Source organism: Bacillus rossius, chromosome 2, assembly GCF_032445375.1.
Source record: "Bacillus rossius redtenbacheri isolate Brsri chromosome 2, Brsri_v3, whole genome shotgun sequence".
NCBI lineage: Eukaryota > Metazoa > Arthropoda > Insecta > Phasmatodea > Bacillidae > Bacillus > Bacillus rossius.
Window position 1 is genome coordinate 125,779,960 of NC_086331.1, and position 20,551 is coordinate 125,800,510.

Below are 20,551 nucleotides of genomic sequence, written 5' to 3' on the forward strand. Positions count from 1 at the left end.
ATGCATGCACTGTGTGCCAACACACCAGCCCGGGCGCCCTTCAAGGAGTTCAATGAAGAAAACAAACGTGTACGTGGAGTCTGCCACCTACAGAAGTGAAGCGCCTTGCTTATTATATTAGTAGGTACGGCAAACATAATTCTCTTCGGCTGAGGTCGCAGATAAAAAAAAGTATATGCAAGTATGCGAGTGTGCAAGTATGCGAGTGTGAAAGTATGGAAGTGTGCAAGTATGCGAGTGTGCAAGTATGCAAGTATGCGAGTGTGAAAGTATGCGAGTGTGAAAGTATGCGAGTGTGAAAGTATGCGAGTGTGAAAGTATGCGAGTGTGCAAGTATGCGAGTGTGAAAGTATGCGAGTGTGAAAGTATGCGAGTGTGAAAGTATGCGAGTGTGAAAGTATGCGGGTGTGAAAGTATGCGAGTATGAAAGTATGCGAGTGTGAAAATATGCAAGTATGCTGCATCATTTATACCTCTCCCCTGCCGTCTCCTCCTCTTCTGGTTCCCCCACCATGTACCTAACTATTCCCCTCATGCGATCAGAATTTTCGCTATGCTCGAAAAATTGTAGCCCCTCAGCAAAAAAGTTTCATTCAAAAAATAAGTGAAGACAGAATAAGAAAATTACAGCAACTTAGCTACATAAGGTTACAGAGAGCTTTATTTGGAAGATTACTGTAAACCTTATTGTGAACTGCAATAAATGCATTTCCTCCCACATCTAGCCCAACATGCCTCATACACAGAAGTGACAGGAATTATTTGCAAGAAGTCTATATTTAATGCCGGTTTGCACACGTGTTAGTTGTAAGCATCTCTTTCATAAAAAATTAAATTTGTGTTTCATGTATCAAATAACATTAAAAAATTAAATAAAAACCAAAATATAAAATTTTCAGTTATATTTTCTCAAGCAAATTCATTATTAAAATTTCTATGTGTAAACATTGGACTTATAAAAGTCTACTTTTCCCTGAGATTTTAATGTGACAGTTTTATTTTAAAAAAAAACAAAAAAAAAACATTACTTATAAAAAATGTTTTAATCGTTTTGCTTCACAAAATCCTGGCTACAGGCATGGTTCCAATTACTCAAACAGAAGCAGAATGAGTGAATTTGAACTGAACATCTCGTTGACATTGAAGCCATCGAGATGGACAAAGAGTGAAACAACATGATGGATCACCAATGCAATGCATTCATGGCAGGAAACATTTTTTCCACAGCTGCTTTATTTTCTACATAATCTAATTTCATATTACTGATCAAAACGTGTTTCCTTGTGTGGGTCCTTCTCACAATAAAAATAACTTTTTTCAATACACGAAATTCTCAAACACTAATCTTTGGTCATATTTTTTTTAATACATCCTTTAACAACTTTTTTTATACAAAACACAGTACAAAGAAAATATATTTTTGGAATTTCACCATATCTATATAAAACAAATTACAAACGTTCCAAAATGTTCAATGCAACAAATGAGAATCTTCAGCGAACAAGGGCCGCGTGACATAAAATTACAAAATCTAAATTAGCTTTCATTAGCTTTCAAGTAATCCCTGTATATCAAATTTAATTTATTTTTGCTTTTTATTGCATGTAATATCTTTGGTACAAATATCCACAATATTAAATAACTCAATAAATATTTTCATAAATATTTCATGTCATTTTGTCGATACTAAAGTTTCAATAATAAGTTTATACGGTCACTACAACTTTTCCAACTCGTAGATCATCTTGAGAATTGAAAAAGTCTGCCAGGCCATCAAATGCGACAGTATGATGAATATTGGGCCTAGACAAACAAAAAGTTGATTCAACCTTTGAGAACATTATTTTACATTATATTAATAAGCTAATAAAGTTAAACCTCATTTATCCGGACTAACTGGGACCAAAGGCAATCTGAATAATAGAAATTCCGGATAATCCAGGTAATGTGGGTAATAAGGAAAACAAAATTTTTAAATTGGCAGACTTACTGTTTACTACGATAAAAAAACTTATGTTTTTAACAAAATTACATAGTATACATGCTCTATATTGTTTACAAGTCATTAAAAAATATAAAAATTACTTTTCACATCATTTCTAAACAAAGACTTCCATCAAATTTCTTCTGTTTTAACATGTATGGCATTTGAATAAAGCATGGTCAGGTACATTATCGTGTGCTAACAGTCTTTATTTGCATAGAGTAGAATACAATCATCAATTTTATGTGAAAATTAAATAAAATATCTACAAATCTGATTCAGATTATCCGGAGATCTGGATCAACAAGGGCCAGATAAACAAGGTTTTACTGTCATGCACACAAATGAAACATGAGTTATATAAAACTTTATTTACATAATACCTAAAAATATGCCTCAAATTAGCACATAATAAATTCATGAACATAACAATGAATTAACACAACCGTTTCTAAAAATTACCTAAAAAATGTATGATAAAAATAAACAATAATTTTGCAATAAAAAAAATATCATTAAAATAAATGCAATTTATGAAATACTGTGGATAATATTTAGCACTGTTGGTTGCAAAATTATTCTAAAATATATCAGTTGTTAAATGCTCTCACAATATTCAACACTATCTCTTTAAAATATTAACGATGCTTGCAGTTTGCTGTAAAATATTGCAAATATTTTTTTTTGAATGAATGAATGAATGATGGCTTTGCATCTCATCCACACCGAGATCATTACAGATGATGAGGGGTGATTAAATGAGAAAGGCACTGACAGTGATGAGTAGGGGAAACAGCAAAACCCTGAAAAACCCAACGGAACACAGCAATGTCCACCACATTCTCAATTGCGAAAAAATCCAGGTCTGACCCCAATGGGAATTGAACCCAGATCAACTCAATGGCAGGTGAGTAATCACGCCTGACTGACCACTCAACACTGTGGCCCCTGTAATTTTGTTGAAATGTAAAATTTATACCTAGTAATTAAGGCAATACAAAATATAAAACATCATTATTCAAAGTTATTGTGCCTAGAATTTCTTAGTCTTAGTATTATGAGTTTATTTTTATTTATTTGTCTTATTTTTGCATGTGGTGAAGTAAAGGCACTGACTGCCTTGTTTTACCTTTAACCACAGAGAAAAAAAACAATTAGTTAATTAATTTTACAAATAAACAAATAAAATATCAAAACAAAATAATAATGGTGATAAATTTGAAAAATTGAATAAATTAATTTAATAGCTTATATTGAACTTACTAAATTATAAAAATATTAAATTTTAACTTTTTTTATGTGAGCTCACAGATGCTTATGTAATGCCTTACTGGAACAAACTAGAGAGTATAAATATTAAAAAAAAAAAAAAACATACATAAGCAAGAACAAAAAAAAAATTTACGAAACAGTACATATAGTAAACATTAAACATTCATGCATTTAACTTATAAAAAACATACAAAAATACACACACAAATACACAAAACTAAAGAACACAAAAAACTAATACAAAAAATGAAGTTACACAAAAAACTAACACACAAAATACACACACAAATGCATTTGAAACACATCTAAAACAAAATTACAAACATCATGCAAGCATGCACACATGCATACACACATGAACACCTACACACAACACACACACATACAAAAATTCACAAAACAAACATAAATCAAATATACACAAAGAAACACAAACAACAAATACACATACAAAAAATACACACACAAAAATATACACAAAAAATACACACAGAAAATAAACACACAAAACACATTCACAAAATACACAAACACACACAAAAATACAAAACATACACAGAAACCTCATGCGCATGAACACACCCAACACACACACACACTCCTGCATGCTGCAAGTCAGCATGATTGCTCCGACAATAGAAGCAAATTGCATAATAACCAAACACGCCTAGTGGTGACATTCTGGGGAGCAACAAACTCTGAGCTTACAATGCCAATACGTACCCTTGAATGGCATAAGACTACCATATAATAAATCCAATATTGATTTTCCTTACACTTGATTACGTGCTGTGTTCTACTTCACTGTAATGCGCAAATGTTCACTGTGCCTTGACCCGTTCACGAGCAGCTCATTTTGCCATTCCCAGCTAAGTGTTTATCTCTGAATTTGAGCCTTATGTTCACTTTTTAAATTTATATATTTATGTTATGATGACCACATAACTTCTGTTTCCTAAGTTACATTATCTCATACTTTGTTTTGTATTTATGATACACTGGTTCATATAAAATGCAGACAATAACATAAATATTTCTGGTAGATACAGTTTGCATTCATGTAGTAAGTAAAAGATAATGTAAAATATATATGAATTGTCTTTTCTTCACTGCTAGTTGTGAGGCCAATTAGTTTAATGCATAAAAAAAGGAAAAGAAAAAGTTAACTAATAAATGAAATACTTCCAAAAGTCGACTTTTGATAGACAATGAAAAGGATCTGAAGGGTGCGTGGTTTAAGGCCTTATTTTTGATGTAAACAGTTATGATATGAAATAACAGCTAAGCAGTTTTTCAAGGGGACGAGCTGGCCTCTGCATTCCAGGGGTCAGAGTTCTTGATTTCTAGCAATGAGTTCTCAGGTTCGTGTTCAGTTATAGAACTGACCTCCTTGTTTATGAGATGTTAAGTCCAAATTATAATTTTAACATTTTATATTACTTCTCACATGCTATTTTTAAGTATGTGGCTGCGTTTTTGATGAATTTCAAAAGCATGCTGAATATGCTTCAACCCTAATGTTGCATGGTGTAAATATAATAGCTGTAAATTAATAAATGTGGCAAGTATCAAATCTACTTCATCATAAACTGAATTTTCATCCTTGTTCTACAGTCTCACTACTCATTTACAAGAATGTCATTTCTCCCACAGTAACTTCACCCTAATAGTTATCAGAAGCAGGCATGTCTGATGCAAGTTTCCTTTCCCTCTCAATAACATCATCAGGCACTGTGTTGTGCATGTGTTTCTTGAAAAAGAAGAGGAGGGTTGGTAGCATCATTAGGCAGGCTACTTGGCATATTATGGCCGGCATAGTCCATCCCAAATTCTACGTATGGCAACAACTGTGTCTTTCTTGAAAACAAACGCATCCAAATGTGATGGAAAGAAATACTCAAGTTTTAAAATAACCCCAAAATAAATGGCTTTTAAAGGCAAAAAATAAATTTCACACCGTTTTTCATAGGTATGCCTTTTAATTTTAGTTCTTTAGGTCTGATTTTATGGTGTGTAAAACACGTACATTTTCATGGTGGGGCAGACACCCCGGTAAACCTCCTCACTTCCTCATTCCTCTGAATTGCCTACGCACCTGCAGACTGCCATATATCTAGTTTTAATTTCCCAGTAGAAAGTAAATACTTAATTGTACTTTACCTAAATAAACAAGCAAAATTCTAATGATTAAATGTTTCCTCACCTGATTACTTTTGAATTGATTTTTTCCACAGTATCCATAAGAATATGCTGATACCTTCCTTGCTGACATGCAGACAGCATCCAAGCCTGCTCAAACAGGAAGCAGACACTGGCGCACCGGAGGTACAACTGCCGGGAATGTGGGGGGTCCAGCTGCAATAAGTGGAAACCCAACTAGCACGCGCGGGCAGACGGAAGGGCACAACAACGTGTGCGACGCTCGACCAAACTAACCCGTCAGCTTACTTGCAAGTCAGCTTTGGAAGTAATCCATTTTCCTCCAACAGCCAGACAAGAAATGATGTCATGATGTGAGATTATACTGTTTGAGTTCTTCAGCGTTATGGCATTAGATTCATCATTTGTCTGGAACAAATAATTGAACACGGCAATCAAGATTGTACATGTGTATGCCTAACACGAAATATTATATGTTAGGTAAGTTAAATGTTTAGGATAATATTCAGCAAAAAGCTATAAAGTTTTCAAATTATTTGTAATTAAAGAATATTCGCTTCGTGTCTAAAATTGGCCATTTACTTAAAATTATACTATTACACATTCACACTATCTGAAATGTATCTATTAACATCTTCATCTGGAACATCACTCTTCCTTCATTGTATTCTTGTGGTACTTGACATCTTTACCAAATATGTAATATTGTTTGTTGCCTTTGAAAAATATGAAGGCCATTTCAATCATCAAGGCACTGAGAGATAACGTGTGGAAATCTTTCGGTGCCCCTGTTATAATTGTATCTGACAAAGCCCGATATTTTCAGTCGAGTCTCTCCACTGAGGTATTCCCTCAGACATCCTCTTCATCATGGCGGATAGATGGCTCGAGTAAGCTACGTCAATTGGGAACATTTTGTCACATTGCACTCTTAAATTCACACAGCCCCGACCTGCCAATATCTGAATATCTATTTTCACTACATTTCACCACCGAGTTGAATGAACAGATTATCTGGATGACAAACAGAAATAAGTTATTATCACAGAGTTCCTGCAAACATGCTTCAGCCGATTTCCCTGAGTTCTCTCTGTTTCAATTAATAGTTTTTTTTTTTTTTTTTCATGTACTCAATTTATTGTTGTAAATGTTACAAAACATTGGCTGTATGAAACAAATTCTAACATACTGTTACGAGAATAAATTTCCAAGAGACGGCCAGTCTACTCGGCACACAAAAGGCACGATGCCTCAGGTGTTCACCAATTGATATAGTTCACACAAAAAAATATATATTACGTATTCACATGGATTGCTTCGAAACCAGATAATTAGGTAACCTAGAAAGTATGACTTAAATGCTTGGAGACCTCCCTCCTTCCCAATAAAATTTAATTAAAAATCTAAACCATGATATGTGGTTGTAAAACATTTTTTGTGACTCCTGTAAAATGTATGAAAATGGAAGAATGAAATAATCAAGCCAGTGGATTAAGCTATGTATTTAATATTATAGCAATTAGATAGGTCTACACAAAGATTCAGGATGTAAAATAATTTTTCTTTGGCAAATACCATTTCCTGCAGGGCTAAATGAAAATACTAGAAGCAATCTAGCTCGCGGCAAACGTGAAAATTTATTTTATATTGTGTGCAGAGCAAAACAATATTGGCCTAGTACACTACAGAAAGATAAATTTCTTGATTTTTCCTTATGTCAAAATATTTCTTAAATTTTTTTCACATAGTATCAACTCTAGAATACAACTTACTTTATGACATTTGAGGATCGAGGCGCTGACCAGCCTCTCCAGCCAACTTTAACGACCGACTTCACATTCACAAACTTAACATCTCACAGTGCCAAAATTCTCAGTCCCATGCGCCATAGTTCACTTGATATCTTATTTGAATGAGAGTATTCAGAAGCATAATTTCAGGCCAAAATGTAGTTTAAAATTATATAACAACATTCAAACAAACATTTATTTATTTTTTTACATATGTCTAAAGAGTTATTTATTACCTTTGACAGTATCTCCTTTCTACTATCCACCACAATGTCAACACCCATACCGCCAGTTTCCAACATGACTATTGACTTAATATAATCAGTTTTGATGGTGAAGTCAATAATATGGGACACATCAATGTCCAGTGACTGGAGGTACCTCTTCTCATCTTCAGACGAGCATGTGGAGAGTACTTTAGCTCCCCAGTGCCTGGCCAGCTGAATACAAATGCTGCCAAATGACGAGGCACCATCCAGCACTAAAACTAAAACAGAATTTCCTGGAACTGAGCATAATATTCAATGTTCTATGAACATACTCTGACATACACACACACTGTTCCAGATAATAAGTCCCTTTTTGACAGGTTGCTTCAGTGAACACTTGGACTTAAAAAGCTAAGTATTTTAATGTTAAAAACATATTAAACACAGATTTATATAGCTACAGACTAATAAATCAAGTAAAAATAATAATTTCTTAAGAATATTTAGCTGTCAAAGTCAAAATGTTTGCTAAAACAAAATATAAAAAAAAGATACATTGTCTTAAAAATATAGTGTGTATGCACATGAACAGTTACACAAATACACTACAAAAAAAATGATATGTGAAATTAATAAATCTTATGCTAGTTTTGTATTTCCCAAAACCAACCAGATTACCGGTCAATATGGTTTTTGGACTTGTTAGAATAAAATAGTCACACTATTATCATCATCCTGAGGTTTACGTATGCTGTCATATGGGATTCTTGGGGTTTTTGGTTTGAACCCCAGGGAGATAATATTGTTGAAATGGGGGTTTTGGATGGCTGGAGACAGATGGCAGTGTGGGGTTTGGGGAGGTAGGTTGGCCCAGAATAACCAGAGATCTTCATGAATAATTTTCGACATACTATCCATGACTCAGACCACTTTCATTTATGATAATTTGGATGGTTGCTCGTCAGTTTTCCAGAATTAAACACTCCGCTTCTTCACTGTAGCCGCATTGTCCATCAATGATGGTATTCCAGGCCTTGGCTCATCTGTGAGGGACATGTGACCGTATTGGAAATTCCTTTTTCACCTCCCAATAGTTTCATAAAATGGGCAATCGCTTTCATAATCTGTCATCATCTCAAAATTTTCCAGGCACTATTACCGTTCAAAAGCAGGATCGTTATCACACTGCGAACCTCGATCTTCTTTATCTTAAGCTTTAGTCACTTTTGACACAACATGCAAAAATACAATGAGCTGATTTTCTCAACATCATGCTCTTAGGGACCCATGATGACAATCATAAAATTTCATCAATGTACCATGTTAACTACCGGGTGATAGTTACAACCTTACAATACCCCTCATATATTTGGCAAAATGCAATGCACATGGGCCAATTATTAGCTAAACAGTGTACATGTTCATCATCCACCATACTTCTCTGATCAGGAATCTGCCGTCTTTTGCATCCCAACCTGGAGAGCATAATGAATGGAACAAGTTTTTTGCATGTAGATGCAATCCAAGAACGTGAGAGTGTGATTTTGTAACTTGATTCATGCAGAATACTTTTTTTCTGACAGCTTCCAAAAGCTCAATGAAAGTTGCCAAAATTGTGCTGTAGGAGACTGCACTAACCCATGATTGACAAAACATACATACATAGAAAATTTCTGTTACACAGACAGTTGCTTGTTTTGTTTGAAATAACATCATATAATAATCAAGACACAAACTAGACAGTCACTTACCTACCACCCACGGATACATCATTCCAAACATAAAGACAACCAAATACTTTAAGTGTGGAATCTGACAGAATCTTACCTTTCTGCCATTATGTAATTTAATTTTAAACAAACAAATTTACGTATCAACAACATTTTAAAATATCTGATATGTATTACATAGAAAAGGTTTTCGGGGTACATTTACTGTTTGTAATATTACCTGTGCTGTCAGATGTCATTTTGCCTAGATAATGGAGGGCAATATATGATTTAACAGCATCACTAATGCAGCCAGCAGCATCAACAAAGGAAACTCTTTCTGGTTTCAAAACTAGAAAACACACAAAAATACATTAATTTTTTTTAATGTACAATATCTCACAGTGAAACACAATTTGACAGTTATTTTATAGTTTGTAAAAATATTTACAAGAAAAGATAATTCAAATATTTAAAATAAACAGTAGGCCCTATTTAAAATTTGTCATGCAAATTATGGAAAACTTATAGAATTAAGTTTATTATTAAGAATTAGTATCTTAAATTTTACATCGGAGGTGATGTTTAAACACAAAGTAATTTAACTGGAAAATAAGTGTTTTAATGTATTTCAATAATCAAAAGTTACAACTTCTCAGCATGTATCAGAAAATGATATGAAAAAGGTCATTGGTGCTCTCATAACCCTATAGTACACTTTCATTCCCAAAACAGTTACAGATTTAAGTCAATCCCCATGAAGTGAAAACGGAGCAAGGTGGCACACTGGACTCTCACTTCAGCGGTCCCAGGTTCAAATCCTGATTTCAGTTTCCCATGCATTCCTGATATCACTCCAGGCAAATGCTGGAATGGCCATTACCGATTCCTTCCTTCTTGTGTCAGTCTCTAATGACCTCGCTGTTAACGAGCTGTCCAGCCCAATCACAAAATGAAGTAAATCTTTATCTAGTTAGATACTATCTAAAACTCCAGCAATTACTTTTTATAAACATAAATCCCTATCTTGGGGGCCACATGTAATACCTTCTAACTATATCATACACACAAACTGCAGAGCGCTGTACAACTAATGGAACTAAAGAAAATTAATTTCCTGTGGTTAACTTTTAAGAGAACTGTTGTTAAACTTTACTATGAAGGGACTTCACATCACTTCATTTATAATCCTACAAATTCATGGCAATTTTTATCACTTTTTTCTTTTAATAATTGGGTATTCATGTACCCAGTGTATAAATTATAAAATTAATGCAACCCCTTTTCCCTGGCCAGTTAGAGTTGTGCACCTTGCCGCATCAACTCATGTGTACTGTGAGCAGCCATTCACTTGAATACATGCACACATATAATGTAGGGTGATGTGCTCCTATCATTCTACGTTGACCGAGTTGTAGACTTCCTCGTAACACGTTTTATTAACATAAATGCATCAATGTGGTACACTGTATGCCAAGTTAGTACCAGCAGAAATTACCACTTCTTTGCGCACACAATCCCTCACTTAGCACCTCTTCAGACTGCGGGAATTCATTCAGCGCGGCGCTAATTTTACTGCCCCAGTCTTCAATAGCACATCTGTAAATTTAATTTAGCATGAAATCGCCACAGGCAAAAAAAAATTGAGCATGACACCACGAAGTCTGTTTCAACTCTGTTAAAATCAGATGTACCGTGGCATACAGTTAGCCATACGAGGGAGGAAGAGATACACGCGCAGATCTGACTACGCTATTGGCTGTTGAACAAACATCAGCTGTGGCAAGTTAAGTTGTGGCTATGGAGTGTGAAGGACCGGATGTTTTTACGTCCGCGTGTATGCCTCCGTGCCGTACTGTTGTCGTCCAGCTACAGACAGGGCTGTGATGAATTTCAGTCTAGCCAATGGCAGGGAACTCGCACAACACAAAGCAGTGTCTGCCCATTTGTCTGCTGGTAATTACACATGCACAAGCACCTGCAGTGGGAATTATAGTGGAATCATGGCTTCCATGTGAAGCATAATGCATCGTGTTCAAGCCTAGAAGTGTTATGGCGTGCAGATTGTCATGAAGGCCACACTTATGTTGGTCGCACTTTAGTTTCAAGCAAGTCAACTGTGCGCACAATCGTACAAAATAAGGACTCTATATCAAACGTTTATGTAAGTCTGATGCTGTTGGTTGTACTAGCTGGAATATATTTGACATTACATACCGGAACAGAAATGAACAGATGATTCACTTGGAAATGGTTGTTAAATGAATGGTGCAATAAAAAAAAAATCACGGTCCTGACACTGTTTCAACCACTAGGTTCATCGTAACAATAAGGGCAGATAATACCTGAAGTATTCACACACATTTTGAAATATGAAACAATAACCAAAATATTTTTAAAATTTTATTCATTGAATAAAACTTACCAATATCAAACTCTTGTAGCACTACATAATCTGAACAACTTGACTGGTCGTAGTCAACTGGAATGATACCTAAAGAAGAGAAACTGTACATCAGTTCTCATAAAACTTATTATTTCATCAACACGAAAATCACTAATTTAATAAAAGTTTGCAACAAGAACAATAGGATCCCTCTATTTAATTCAGGTTAAGATAGATTAATTCTGTAGTGGGTTAGATTAGTGGTAGGTTAAATCAACAGTAAAACTCTCAAACATTTTTTCCCCAATACTTTTATATCACTAAAATTGATTTTAAATACGACAAACATATAAGCAGCGTTTGACTTATTGTAAATTATTCATACTTCTTTTGATTAGCAAAGTTTCTCCCCAAACAATTTTATTCTCAATGAAGAATCATCATCTTTAATAAAACTATATTTTAGGGCGGCATTCCAAGACTAGCTTTTTGGGATGCAACACCACATTCCTGAGTATCATCTCAGACATATGAAAATATACTAGAAAATGGTCCTTCTGGTTGTGCAGGCCTTATAAAAATATTTTCCAATCAAAATATTATTTCAGCCAGATTTGAAACTATAAAATTCATAATTAAATTTTTTTTGTAGACAAGGCACATACTATGGCCTGACCATGGATGAACCCAAGATTTCTCAAGGCAAAGCTGGGCAGCCACCATCATAAGATGGTATAGCGATGAAAAGTTGGATATTCATCAGTTCCAAGTTAGTGTTCAGAAAACTAAAATTAAAATGGCTGAAGAACCAGTGTTAAATATTTTGACACTTTGCACTTTTATATCAGGCTGAAGTGGCAAATGTGTCTACGTTGGAACTTGCTCTTCGGGCTAAAGTTAGACATGTTCAGCGTCAGTTTTCATTTACACTGCTGCGTACACTGCTTAAACCTTACTTCAGTTTATGGGGTTCACAAATGCATAGACACTTTATCCAACCACTGCACTTACTCAATGAATTCTTTTAAGGCCAGTGCTGCTCCCCATAAAGTGTCTTTAAATGATTATTAAGGAGCACAATCAGTTCACATTACAATACTGAAGAAATTATTTAAAATTGTTGGACAGCAGGTCCAAAGCTGCTATGTGGTCAAAGAAAACTAACTACTTCTTAATGCGAGGCATAACTGAAGTACTCAGAAGTGGTAATATCTCCAGCCAGTCTTCACAGAGATTTTATGAATCTGAACTTTCTTTGACTTAGTTTCTAGCGCATGAGACATAATGCGATTGATAGGTCAACCTTCCTCTTCAAATCAGACATAGCAGTAATAACTTATATTTCTTTGAAGACAACTGTGGATTAATTTTAGACCAATACTTCTGAAAAATCAACAGTGAATTGTACATCCATCACATCACTGAAAGAATCTGAAGGATTATTCTCAAAGTTAGATTAAATAAGTTTGAAGATAAAGAACACATTTAATCCAGGCAGTCTTGTAGCTGTCTGAATAATATAAACAGTTGAATCAAATGTATCAAAAAATCCTCAAACTAAGTTTCAGTGAGGATACTACTTTGATGCTGTGATTTCTGTGGCAGTCATATTTCTTGGCTATATTCTCGTATGTTATTTACCATTACATAAATTTACTAAAAAAAATTATATATTTTTTTTTTGTTTGCATTTTCCTTCTTGACTACTTAAGGAAGCGGCTAAGTGTTGATAAAATAATTTCTTATAACTAAACTTAAAGCTAATATAATTTTTTAACTGTTATCATTAACTTTATTTTGTAACATTAACAAAATGGTCTGCATAATACTCCAGTTTTAGCACAAATAAAATAATTCAATACTTTTTTTTTTAACAATTTTAATACTTGTCAATGGGATGAACATCCTTTCGCTATAATGCTACAGGTGACCATTTTAAATTCTTGAGCATTTGTAGACTTTCTTTAAATAAAGTTTTCTACTATTAATGTCTGATTTTATATTCAAACCATTTTTGTTGTTTGAAGCTACATGTTTGGGGGGGGGGGGGGGGGTTGGGGAGAGGAAATATTCCACGTTTGTCAGGCCTGGAACCCCCACTGATGGCCTGACATATTTTAAGTTCCTGAGAGAGGTGAAGACATCAAGTACAAATAAAGAGCAACAGTCTGCTTCAATTCTATATTTTTTTATTACATATACAGAATGTTCCGTTAAAGAATGTCACCATTTCAATGGTATATTTTAACAGTTTAATATAGACTATTTACAACAAATCATACATCAAATTGAAGGTAAACTAACCTAGTTTCTCTTAGAAATGTTCAGTATGTGCACCTTTAGTTATACGGCACACAACCAACCTAAAGTCAAATTCTTTCCACACTTTGGTTAACAAGTCCGGAGTAATGGAAGCAATAGCCTCTTCAGTTATGTGTCTCAACTCTGGCAAATCATTAGGTAACGGCAGAACGTAGACACTTTATTTATAAAGCCCCCAAGAAAAAATTACATGATGTTATGTCAGGTAAATGTGGAGGCAAGTGAAAAAGAGCTGTGTCGTCTCAACCATTGTGACCAATACAACGGACAGGAACTTTGACGTTCCACCACTCTCGTACAAAGAGATTTCAATGGGGAGGGGCTCCATCCTATTGCCAAATAATGTTTACAGATTAACCTTTTACTAATTGGGGCAACAGCCTTTCTTTCAATATACGTTGTACTGCAAGCGTGAAAACAACAAAGCAGTACTCACGCATGCGCTTATCTTAAACTGTTTGAGTTACTCAATTGTGAGCTTGTACCAACACACTACAATGCTTACGGTTGATACTATTGAAATTTATAACTGGGACATTCTTTTATGGACATATTGTATTTTAGGCAGTAATACTAGGCTTATCTTACACATTACTAAAATAACAATTATAACTAAAAAATTGTAAGATTTAATGCACAACACTTACCGACCACATGGTCTCCTTTCGTAACTGTTGTAACATCACTACCGACTCCAGCCACTATTCCTGCAACATCATATCCTACAGGAAAGTACTTATTATTATTCGTTTTGAATAAAATGTGAGAAACTGCAGCATATTCAAGCTGAGAGTTCAAAAGACCACAAGCTTTCACTTTCACCAGAACACCGTTCTTATCCAAGGGTTGCAGTTGCACCTATGAACCAAGGAAACAAAGTTTATTAATCCCAAAATGACTTTTTCTAAGTCCACTGCATTTCAGACTTTCACCACAACACAGAATCAAAAATGCTAATGTTTTACTGTTGACGGATGCATCAGCCAAAACGGGTAAGAAATACATGATTATTACCAAAGTATTAAATTTGTTATTGCAACCTTAACACTGGTATAAATGGAGCACACTGCCACAGCCTTCCTTCCTCACAACCATTGCATTGTGTGTCTAAAGGTCCATATTTATTTGTCCAATTAGTGTTTGCATTCCAACCTCTGACAAATTTCAATCTGCATTACATTCAGTTGACCTGCAACAACTGGGAACTGTAGGCCTTGGTAATCTGAAGGTTTCATTACTACTGAAAAAAATTAGGGAAAATAAATTTTCCTATTTTATTAATATTTTGCAAAATTGTCAACTTTTTCCTATGTTATAGTTTTTGTCACTATGATTTTTAACATTTACTTTTGATTAGAGTAAAACAATCAATTGTTAACTATTGAACTTGGACGAGGGGCATACTATAGTGGTTTACACTTTTATTTTTTCTGACTTATTAATACAGGTTACACAACAGCTCACAGGTCCACCTTATCTTCCTTCAACTATATGCACTTTGGCCATTGGAGTGACAGCTTATCCAGACCATTCTGGAACCATTCTTTCAGAGTGCTTCGCGCCCATTCCTGGACAGGTGTTTCCAGTTCTTCAAAGTCTGTAAAAACAGCAACCACACAAAGGCCCCCGAACAAGTGATAGTCACTAGGTGCCAAGTCTGAAGGGTATGGTGAGTGTGACAGCATTGTGAAACCCATCTAATTAATGGCAGCAGTGGGGACATGCATTGTCATACCCTGCAGAAGCAATACTTTCGCTCATATTCTTGGCCGCTTCGTTTGGACTGCGCGACGTAAGCACCTAAGGGTCGCCACTTATGCTGCACAGTTAATAGAGGCTCCCGATTACAGCCAGTCAATGAAGATGATGCCCTTGGTGTCCGAAAACACTGTAGCAATATGCTTGCCAGCTGAGGGCACTGTTCCACACTTCTTTGGCGGTGGACTACCCTTATGCTTCAATTGCAGTTTCGTCTCTGGCTCATGATGGCGGAGCCACGTCTCATCACCAGTCACAATCCTAGACATGTACACAATCCACATGGCTTTGCTTTTGTTCTGCCGAAAAGAGTTTTGAAACCCATCTGGAAGGCAGCTTCCCAACTGAATGTTCTCCACACACTGCCACCAAACGCCGATGGATTTTTGCAACGGTAACATCCTCTTTCCAGAAGAACCAAGTTGTCCAGCACTGTCCTTGATGGTCGCTCTCCAGGAAGACTGCTTGCACGCTACAGTGGTGGTTGTACGCAGCTGTCATCCTCTTTGCCAAAGGTACTAACAAGTGTAGAACACTGTACTAGTTGCCTGGCACTGCCTTCACAGTCCAATGGAGAATGTGTCCACAGGAACTTAAACAATTTTCTTGAGAATATATATTTTCAAAGAAAGTCCCAATTTTTTTTCTGTTTCTATGCATTATTTATTAAAAATCTGGACCTTAAACCCAGCACATAACAAATAATAGTGTTTTCTGAACATGCCTAATAATAAAAAATAAAAAACCTATACATTTCCAGTATTCCCCAATTTTTCTGAGTTGTTGGACAAAGCGGCAACATACGGATGCCAATCACGTAGTTCCCTATTACAATAGCCTATACTGCTTCCAATCCAGAGTGGGCAGTCTTTAATCCTGCATTCTTTGGCTTGGCACACACTGTAGTCTGGCACCGACTGAGCTGCTCCTGTTCATATTTGGGGAGATTTTGGTGTTTGAAATCCTATCAAAAACATAATAGACATGAGAATTGGTTGAACTTATTTTTGCTAGTAACAATGAACAATTATAGGGGTTGTATTGTCACTGCCATTAATGTATACACCCCAGCACAATAAAATTAATTTAAATAATTCATAAATTTAAAAGCTACAGTCACTTGTCTCCGGTATGACTCTGGTAACACTAATTGTGCCACAGCCTGCTTGAAGGCAGGTCAGCACGTGACATCGCAATACAATGGCTTCTTTGTTTTACACTTGCCCCTCTCTTCACCTTGATAAAACAGATGACCTGGCAGTCTCTTATTATTCATTTCCATAAGTAAGACTACTGAAGTTGCAGATAATTATGTAAAGCACACACAAAGTTCATTGCTGCACACACAATGTTACTCTGGCATAACTCAGTTAATGCTCTTTTTTTTTTTAAAAAACCTAAGGAAGTACTGACTTCCGCTTTTGCGGTGCGATTAATTGTTAAGATGTCCATCTACTTAAATTTTTATATCCATAAAATACCCTTCAAATTTATTGTAGGAAGCCACTACAAATATACTCACACGTGCATGGCCAAAAATAATGCTTCACTCGGTGACGAAAATTCGAGATGAGACATCAAATATGATAAAATATTCAAGTTTTGGTAAGTTTTGTTCAAAAGACATGTTGCTAGCAAATTTAGTTTGTTTTAATAGTAAAAAATTCATATTTTGTAGCAACAAGCCATAGAAAATGGACTTCGCACTGGCCGCTTGCTAAAAGATAGGCATGATTCCTTGTTTATTCGTTTTATTTTAGTCACAATTAATGGTTGACGCGGAGTGGCGGAAGATGCGGCATTGAATAGTTGGTAAAGTTAGTGGGTGCCACTGTGTCTAGGGGGCACGCACAGACCCAGTGGGTACTCTGTCCTCAAGGCTTGACATTGCCTGTATGAAGACGTAACTCGTTTCCCCCTTCACCTTTATGAGACTACCAGAACCTGGCCCGCTAGGAGCATCAAGATCGCTATGCTGGATGCTCACATGTCTCTGACAGCATCCCACACACCGTTGAGTACTGCAAACACGTGGTCAGATAAATAACAACATGAGGTTTGCATACATAAATGAAAAGGTGTTGCTATACTTAACATTTTTTCTGCCATTAATAATCAAACAAGGTTTGTCATATTAACAGAGAATTTTGAATTTGAATTACAAATGCAAATCAATAATTTAAAACTAGAAAAGATTTTCTGGAGTGAATTTTCAAAATAATAATTAGTTTTTGTCTTCAATGAGAAAGTTGATAGTGTTATCTGGTGTTTAACAAAAACAGTGTTGTTTAATGGTACCACAAAAGTAAGTAGGTACCGTCAGTTGGGGTAACATTTGCCCTTTGAGGGTAACTTTGGCCCTAGACAAACAAATGTTAAACCATGTTCCAACTCTTCCAAATATTTATTAGATGTGATGATACATATGTTACATAAATATTTGGAAGAGTTGAAACATGGTTTAACATTTTTTTGTCTTGGGCCAAAGTTACCCTCAAAGGGCCAATGTTACCCCAACTGACGGTATGTGTCATGTTGAAAAGGATTATGAACAAGTGTTTGAAGTATTAGTGGCTTCTGGGTTTAAAGGGTTTTTTTGAGGCAGTTGAGAGGCAAGGGGTTTAATATTTAATGTTTTGTATGGCAAAGGTCCATTTTTTTACCCCCTTTAGCCCGCTCCTTCCACAGTAATGTGTACTAATGATGATGTTATTGCTTGAAGTGTAGAGTACAATGTTGAAGTAGTCAAAGTAAACATGAATGTATTTCAGTTTGTATCAGAGAAGGATTTGCCAACACTAATGGTCACTTCGTAGGTAGCATTAAATGAATTTGCAAAATTGAATAAGTTGTTGAATTTTAAAGCTAGAGAACACTTTTGAATAATAAATATGATTATTAATTTTTTTTTAATATTTGTGCAATAATATTATTGAAGGTTTTGTTAATTTTTTATATCTTGATGATTGGTTTTGTCTGTTATGTTCAGTAATGTTTAGGTATTCATGGACTGGCCAAGATGAATGTATTTATTCTTCTACAAGTGTGGTTAGTTGTGTATTGGCAATTCCTAACCAAACGTTCTATTGATTTTACATTTTTTAAATGTCATAAACCTAATCAATCGTTAACACAATTAATTATTTTTAAGTAGCTTAAGTAACATAACTGACCAATATCATAATATTTGTAGTATGTAACCTAACTTAACCACTCTTTAAAATGGTATACTACTTAGCATCACAGTGGCCCCTTAGAAAAAGATTTAAAAAAGTAAAGTAAAAAAAATTGGAACTTTTAATTATTGTATTTCAGAAAAGAGACTCTCCTTCAGAGTTTTTAAAATGTAACCAACTAACTTAACATAGCCAATCACTCCCACGGTTATTTGCTACTATTTAATGTACCTGACCAAACCACCAGTTCAAAATGGCAAATTACTGATAAACTATAGTAGGCATCACAACGCCCTTTAAGAGGATGATTAAAAAAAAGGTAAGAAACAAAAGCTTGAAGTTTTAACATTTTATCTTTCATAAAAGAGGAGCTCCTTTAGAATAACCTATTTATGTATATAAATATTGCGTTACCTACCTCCCGGCAAGTAATTTTTTGTGCACTACCTTCCCATGAATCCACGAAAAATGACTTTGCTTTCATTTTCCTTTCAAATATGCTGTTGTTTTCTCTACAACACGTTATTTTAATTTCAACTTGAAAATACACTCATGTTTAACCTGTCACTACCATTATTTACTTAAGACCGGTTAGAAATCGCAAGATGCTAGATTAATGTATATCCCCAAATTCACCAAGAACTTCTGGGGATTATAGATTAAAATTTATAATTTAGGATAACACGAATTCCCCCATTATAACTTCATAAAGTCGTCTGCTATTGTTTTATTTTTTTCTGCTTAAAAGAAATGAGTTCAGAAAATTTACAATTAATGTTGGAATAAATATTAAGTGCTTAAATGGTTCTATGTTCGTGTGTGACCGATATAATTTCAAAGTTTTAATTTTTTTTTTCCAGAATTTACATCATATGTCATGGATCTGTGTTTGATTTGTCATCTCTTTATAAACGTTTAACTCTCGGGGCTCCTTTTGCGTTCTACGTGCCAGAAACAATTGGAGAGTGGTCTCTCTCTACTTGATGCTCTCAGGTGAGTTGGTTCATACTGTCAATGCTCATCTTCTCAAGAATGAGTTGTGAGGGAAAATCGTTCTCTGGGTGTTTCGGTGCGATCGTCTACTTCTGTGTTATTTATAATGTTTATTGTAGGCATAGTAACTTTTAGAATGATGAAAATGTTTGAAGTGAAACTTCTTTTTAAACGAGGAGAGTAAAATTTCAAAGCCGAATTTCAATGCAACGTTTTCGTGAAACATTTTTGAAATGTTTAATTTATTTTTACTAACCTAAAACTAAAACTAATGTGTTTGGGAGAGGCCTGGGTTAGGGAGAGACTCTAAGTGCATCTCAGGCCGAAGCCTATATGCTTTACTCATGCTGGATTTAAGCCATGCAGGAAGGGTAACAAGCATCAGGTGCTAGGGGGGGATTGGCAACCCATGGCAGCAATTGGCGCCATGACTGACTCCCCTCGCTACTTAACTCTAGACTAAAAACTAGATAAGTTGGGCCCATGAAAAACCTGCATAGACACAGGGAAAACCCTGGACACTTACATGCGGGATGCAAAATTTCATGCATTAATTACAAGCAGGTTGATACAGGAAAGTGGAACGTTTCTGACGCAAAAAGGATGGAGAATAGGTTGCAGCATGCACAGAGAACTTGTCAGGCCGTGATGCCTTGAGTGGGCTCCGCATGGTGGGTGAGCCTCAGGTTAAACCCTGCCATGCTGCAGGGATAGGCGGGTCGTGGCGGTAGCGACCTGCCTATCCCAGCAGAGGGCAACACAACAGGGTTTGAGCTTACTGTTGTTCACCGT

At 35.4% G+C, this 20,551-nt stretch overlaps 1 protein-coding gene across 3 annotated transcripts; it reads right to left on the reverse strand.

The window, feature by feature from the left end:
- Positions 1–1,028: 1,028 nt before the first annotated feature.
- Positions 1,029–19,560, reverse strand: LOC134529786 (quinone oxidoreductase-like protein 1). 3 transcript variants are annotated; one of them, XR_010074706.1, is made up of 8 exons: positions 19,185–19,507; positions 14,480–14,554; positions 11,550–11,618; positions 9,366–9,476; positions 7,443–7,693; positions 5,705–5,824; positions 5,460–5,611; positions 1,029–1,803 (listed from the first exon to the last, which is right to left on the reverse strand). XR_010074706.1 is itself a non-coding variant. In XM_063364231.1 (8 exons), the coding sequence occupies exons 1-8, from the start codon at positions 19,248–19,250 to the stop codon at positions 1,707–1,709; spliced, it is 1,077 nt and encodes a 358-aa protein (XP_063220301.1). In that variant the 5' UTR covers positions 19,251–19,560; the 3' UTR covers positions 1,029–1,706. The 3 variants fall into 3 exon arrangements, 1 of the variants encoding a protein (XP_063220301.1); XR_010074707.1 differs by lacking the exon at positions 19,185–19,507 and adding an exon at positions 18,998–19,122 and having other exon boundaries at positions 14,480–14,690; XM_063364231.1 differs by having other exon boundaries at positions 14,480–14,690; positions 19,185–19,560.
- Between the last annotated feature and the right edge of the window lie 991 nt (positions 19,561–20,551).